The sequence below is a fragment of the Eulemur rufifrons genome, chromosome 15 (assembly GCF_041146395.1).
Source record: "Eulemur rufifrons isolate Redbay chromosome 15, OSU_ERuf_1, whole genome shotgun sequence".
In the NCBI taxonomy this organism is placed as follows: Eukaryota; Metazoa; Chordata; class Mammalia; order Primates; family Lemuridae; genus Eulemur; species Eulemur rufifrons.
In genome coordinates this window covers 1,011,537-1,015,990 of record NC_090997.1, presented here as the reverse complement: position 1 = coordinate 1,015,990, position 4,454 = coordinate 1,011,537, and the positions used below count along the sequence as shown (strand labels likewise).

The window sequence follows — 4,454 nt, the reverse complement described above, 5'->3', positions numbered from 1 at the left end:
CTCTCACATGTGGGAGCTAAGAAAACTGACCTCACATAGGTGGTGAATAGAATGGCGGTTACCAGGGCTGGGATGGATACAAAAATACAGTTTGGTAGAAGGAATAAGATCTAGTGTTCGGTAGCACAATAGGGTGATTACAGTTAATAATTAACCATATATTTCAAAATAACTAGAAGAGAAGATCTAGTATGTCCCCAACACAAAGAAATGATAAATGTTTGAGGTGAGGGATAGTCTAATCACCCAGATTTGAACATTACACATTGTATGGTTGTACTGAAACATCACATGTATCCCATAAATATAGACAATTATCACGTATCCATAAAAATTACAAATAAATAAAAAATAAAGGAATAAAAATGTTGGGGAAAAGATGGAGACCAGAATTCAGGAAAGAGCCCGAGAAGGAGGGCAAGAGCATTTTGGGCCTGAGAGTTCATCTTTTGATACCACAGACTCCTGAGTGCAGGGGCTGCCCTGGGTGGTCTCAGCCTCTGTCATCACAGGTCCTGCTGCACAAGGTTCCACGGGGACAAGGACAACAGAGCAGAGAGGATGACACAGCCAAGGGGTGACACATGGAGCCCATGACGGACTGAGCACAGACTGGGCACAGCCCCGTCCACACTCGGCTCCTCCCAGCCTTCTCCTGTCCCCACCTGCAGCAGACTCAGCACAGCAAACACAAGGATTCTGGAAGGTTCTCAGGTCTTCTCTTTATTTCCACTCTCAAATTTTAGGAAACTCCTCCTTTAACCCATCAACCTCTCATTGCAGGAATTTGAGAAAACAGATTTATATTCAATTCTTATTTTCAGTCGGGAAGTAGCTCAGTGCACGGCGACGGTGAGACAGGGATGGAGACGTCCCAGCCCTTCCTCGCTGGAACAGGAAAGGTGACTGGGCACAGGACACGGATCAGCGTGGCGGAGGGGGCAGGACGCGGGGGTGCACCGGCCTCTCCAGCCCATCACATTGCGGGAACAGGGACACAGAGTCATTCAGAGGCCTTTGCAGACAGAGAAGTCAGAGGCCCCTGAAGCCACACAGGGGAGGCGGGAACACGTCCTGCATCGCTCACTCCCACACAGGCAGCCATCTCACGCTGCAGGAAATACAAGCAGGAAGAAATCCAGGTCAGTCACAGTAAGTGGTGACACTCTGAATAGGGCACCACACACTCAATATGCCCCATCAAAGACTCCCCAGAAGCCTAGCTGTGTCCCCCCTGCCCACCCGTCCCATCAGGCCCCAGGCTCTCACCTTTACAAGCCGTGAGAGACACATCCGAGCCCTGGGCACTGTCGCTGCCTGGGGTAGAACAAAACAGGACCCGGTCAGAGCCCACAGGAGATGCGGCTACAGGAGGATTATGGGGTGGGGAGCTCCCCCATGGGGTCCTGTCTACTCTTTCCCAAAGGTCTCAGGGGTAAGTCCCCCATACTTACAGGCCGCCTGAGCGTAGCTCCCTCCTTTTCCACCTGTGGGAAGAAAATGTCCCGTGAGAAGCCAGAGAGGAGGCAGGACCATGAAGTCCTAGAAAATCCCTCTAGTCTTGGACCCCAGAGAAGGTTCCAGAACTGTGACTGAAGATCTAGGGCAAGATTAAGAAACACGAGGAAAGGAGGGACTGGACCAACTGCCCTCCTGGAGGTCTGTGCTCAGCAGGGACCTGTCCCTGTGACCTGTGACTTCTGGGATTCAGGTCCCCATTACCACAATCATCAAGGTGATAAATTGGTTCTTCACTTTCCATGTCCTTTGCAACAGGGCAAGTGTGAGCAAACAGGGCCCCTGAATGAGGCAGGGCTCACTTCTGCCTGGGCGTGAAACCCCCAGTGGGACAAGAAAACCCCGACCCCACCCCCCACCCCTCCCCACCTGAGCTCTTCTTCCTCCACATCACAGCGGCGACCACAGCTCCAGCGAGCACAGCTCCAAGGAGAACCAGGCCGGCAACGATGCCCACCATGGGGACGCTGGGCTGGGAAGGCGGCTCTGGGAAAGGGCGGGAAGGTGAGGGCCTGACCCCAGGCTCAGCCCTGGCCCTGCTGAAGGGCTCCAGAAGGGCCCCTGCTTTCCCTGAGGAGAGACGTGACCCCCACCCCCTCCTTACCCCATCTCAGGGTGAGGGGCTCCGGCAGCCCCTTGTGCTGCACAAGGCACGTGTATCTCTGCTCCTCTCCAGACGGCACCACCACAGCCGCCCACTTCTGGAAGGTTCCGTCCCCTGCAGGCCTGGTCTCCACAAGCTCCGTGTCCTGGGTCTGGTCCTCCCCATCCCGCTGCCAGGACAGTGTGATCTCCGCTGGGTAGAAGCCCAGGGCCCAGCACCTCAGGGTGGCCTCACGGTCAGAGATGGGGTGGTGGGTCACGTGTGTCTTTGGGGGATCTGAGGGGAAGAGTCAGAAAATTCAGGCACTTTGCATCCCTCATGGGACACTCCAGCAGGGCTCGTGTGACATCCTGAGAATGGACAGGACAAACGGGGTGGGGGAGGGACTGCGAAATCCAGACACCAGCCTGGACCCAGGGGACTGAGATAATCTCCTATTCCTTGGAAAGTTCTAGTCTCTGAGATGGAGAACGGGGACCTCCCGTCCTGGCCTGAGTGGAGGCCGGCGACTCAGAAGGGCGGGAATCAGACCCCCAAACACAGTGTGAGGCAGAGAACGAGGCCTGAGAGGAAAAGTCACGGTGCCCCCGGCTGCTGCAGGGTCAGAGGGGACCGCTGATCATATTCCAGGGACTGTCTTCCCCTCCATTCCCTGGGGACTCATCCCTTAATTGTCCCAGAGGGAAGGGCGGGTCCTCAGAGTCCCTCCCTGGTACAGGATCTGGACACCCAGGAGGCGTCTTCCTGTGCTGGACCAGAGGGAGGGCGACGTTCTAGCGTCGGTCCCATTTTCCTCCCCTCCTTGTGGGAGCAGAGCGGGGACATCTACAGGAGATGTGGGGGACGCCCGGCAGCCCCGCGTACCCGCGCGCAGCAGCGTGTCCTTCCCGTGCTCCAGGTGTCTGCGGAGCCAGTCCACGCACGTGCCCTCCAGGTAGGCCCTGTGGCGCTCCGCCGCACCGGCCGCCTCCCACTTGTGCTTGGTGATCTGAGCCGCCGTGTCCGCCGCGGTCCAGGAGCGCAGGTCCTCGTTCAGGGCGATGTAGTCGGCGCCGTCGTAGGCGAACTGTTCATACCCGCGGAGGAGGCGACCGTCTGGCCCCAGGTCGCAGCCAGACATCCACTGGAAGGTGTGAGACCCTGGCCCCGCCCCCGCGGTCAGCCACGCCCACTCAGCCCCGCCCCTCGCCACCAACCCGCGGGGATTTTGGCCTAAACCGAAAATGAAACCGGGTCAAAGTCCCCGCGGGCTCGTCCGGGGTCAGAGGTCGCGGCGGGTCCCGCAGCCTCGGGGTGACTCTCGGACCCGGAGACTCGGGGCGACGCGGGCTGCTCTGTGGGGGAGGGAGGGTCGTGACCTGTGACCCGAGCCGGGGTCACTCACCGGCCTCGCTCTGGTTGTAGTAGCCGAGCGCGGTCCGCAGGTTCACTCGGAAATTCTGTGCGTTGCCCTTGGCTCTCCGTGTGTTCCGGTCCCAATACTCCGGCCCCTCCTGCGCCACCCACGGCGTCCGCGGCTCCATCCTCGGACTCGCGGCGTCGCTGTCGAACCGCACGAACTGCGTGTCGTCCACGTAGCCGACTTCGATGTACCGGGGCTCCCCGCGGCCGGGCCGGGACACGGCGGTGTAGAAATACCTCATGGAGTGGGGACCTGGGGGCGGGGAGGGGCTGAGACCCGGCCGACCCTCCTCCCCGCGCGGCGCCCGGGTCCTGCGCCCCCGCCGGGCGGTCCCCTCGCTCCGCCCGCAGACGCCGCTTCCTCCCGACCCCGCACTCACCCGCCCAGGTCTCGGTCAGGGCCAGGGCCCCCGAGAGCAGCAGGAGAAGGGGTCGGGGAGCAATGACCGCCATCCTCCGGGTCTGGGGAGACGATGAGTCCGGGAGGGTCTGTGGGGACTTTATAACCCGGAACCGCGGCGACGCTGATTGGCTTCTCTGGGAACGGGACACCCAATGGGAGTGAGAACTGGGGCCGCGTCAGCAGTATCCAGGAAGAAGGACCTGACACGGGTTGGGACAGGGAGAAGTGAAACTCCGGGCAGATGGGGACTCCCCATCGCTGAGCTCCCCGCCCCGGACACCGCCCTCGGGACAGGGACCCTGAGAGCCACGCCCGGGGCCCTGCGACATTGCCCCGACCCCTCTCCTTCTGCACTGAGCGACGTTTGTCACACTGTCTCCCTGAGTCCCGGCCCAGGAGCTGTCAGAGGAAACCAGGAGAGACCCCCAGGCTGGCCCAGCCCCTGCCCCTTCACTTCCCGCCCGGAATCCCTCTCCCTGAACTGGACTCCCTGCCTCCTACTCCTTTCCTCTCCCCATGGACTCTTCT

At 60.1% G+C, this 4,454-nt stretch overlaps 1 protein-coding gene across 2 annotated transcripts; it reads right to left on the bottom strand.

The window, feature by feature from the left end:
• Positions 1-703: 703 nt before the first annotated feature.
• LOC138395260 (saoe class I histocompatibility antigen, A alpha chain-like) lies at positions 704-4,159 on the bottom strand. Of its 2 annotated transcripts, none has more exons than XM_069487910.1 (8): positions 3,904-4,159; positions 3,507-3,776; positions 2,987-3,262; positions 2,123-2,398; positions 1,888-2,004; positions 1,451-1,487; positions 1,270-1,317; positions 704-1,111 (listed from the first exon to the last, which is right to left on the bottom strand). In XM_069487910.1, the coding sequence occupies exons 1-7, from the start codon at positions 3,974-3,976 to the stop codon at positions 1,272-1,274; spliced, it is 1,095 nt and encodes a 364-aa protein (XP_069344011.1). In that variant the 5' UTR covers positions 3,977-4,159; the 3' UTR covers positions 704-1,111; positions 1,270-1,271. The 2 variants fall into 2 exon arrangements, with proteins under 2 accessions (XP_069344011.1, XP_069344010.1); XM_069487909.1 differs by having other exon boundaries at positions 1,455-1,487; positions 3,904-4,093.
• Between the last annotated feature and the right edge of the window lie 295 nt (positions 4,160-4,454).

Excerpts from the sequence above, each read along its gene's own strand:
- LOC138395260 (XM_069487909.1), bottom strand. The coding sequence starts at position 3,976 with ATGGCGGTCATTGCTCCCCGACCCCTTCTCCTGCTGCTCTCGGGGGCC. Across the intron at positions 3,777-3,903 it reads CCTGACCGAGACCTGGGCGG|GTCCCCACTCCATGAGGTAT; the intron begins GTGAGTGCGGGG and ends CCCCGCCCCCAG. Across the intron at positions 3,263-3,506 it reads CTACAACCAGAGCGAGGCCG|GGTCTCACACCTTCCAGTGG; the intron begins GTGAGTGACCCC and ends GGGCGGGGCCAG.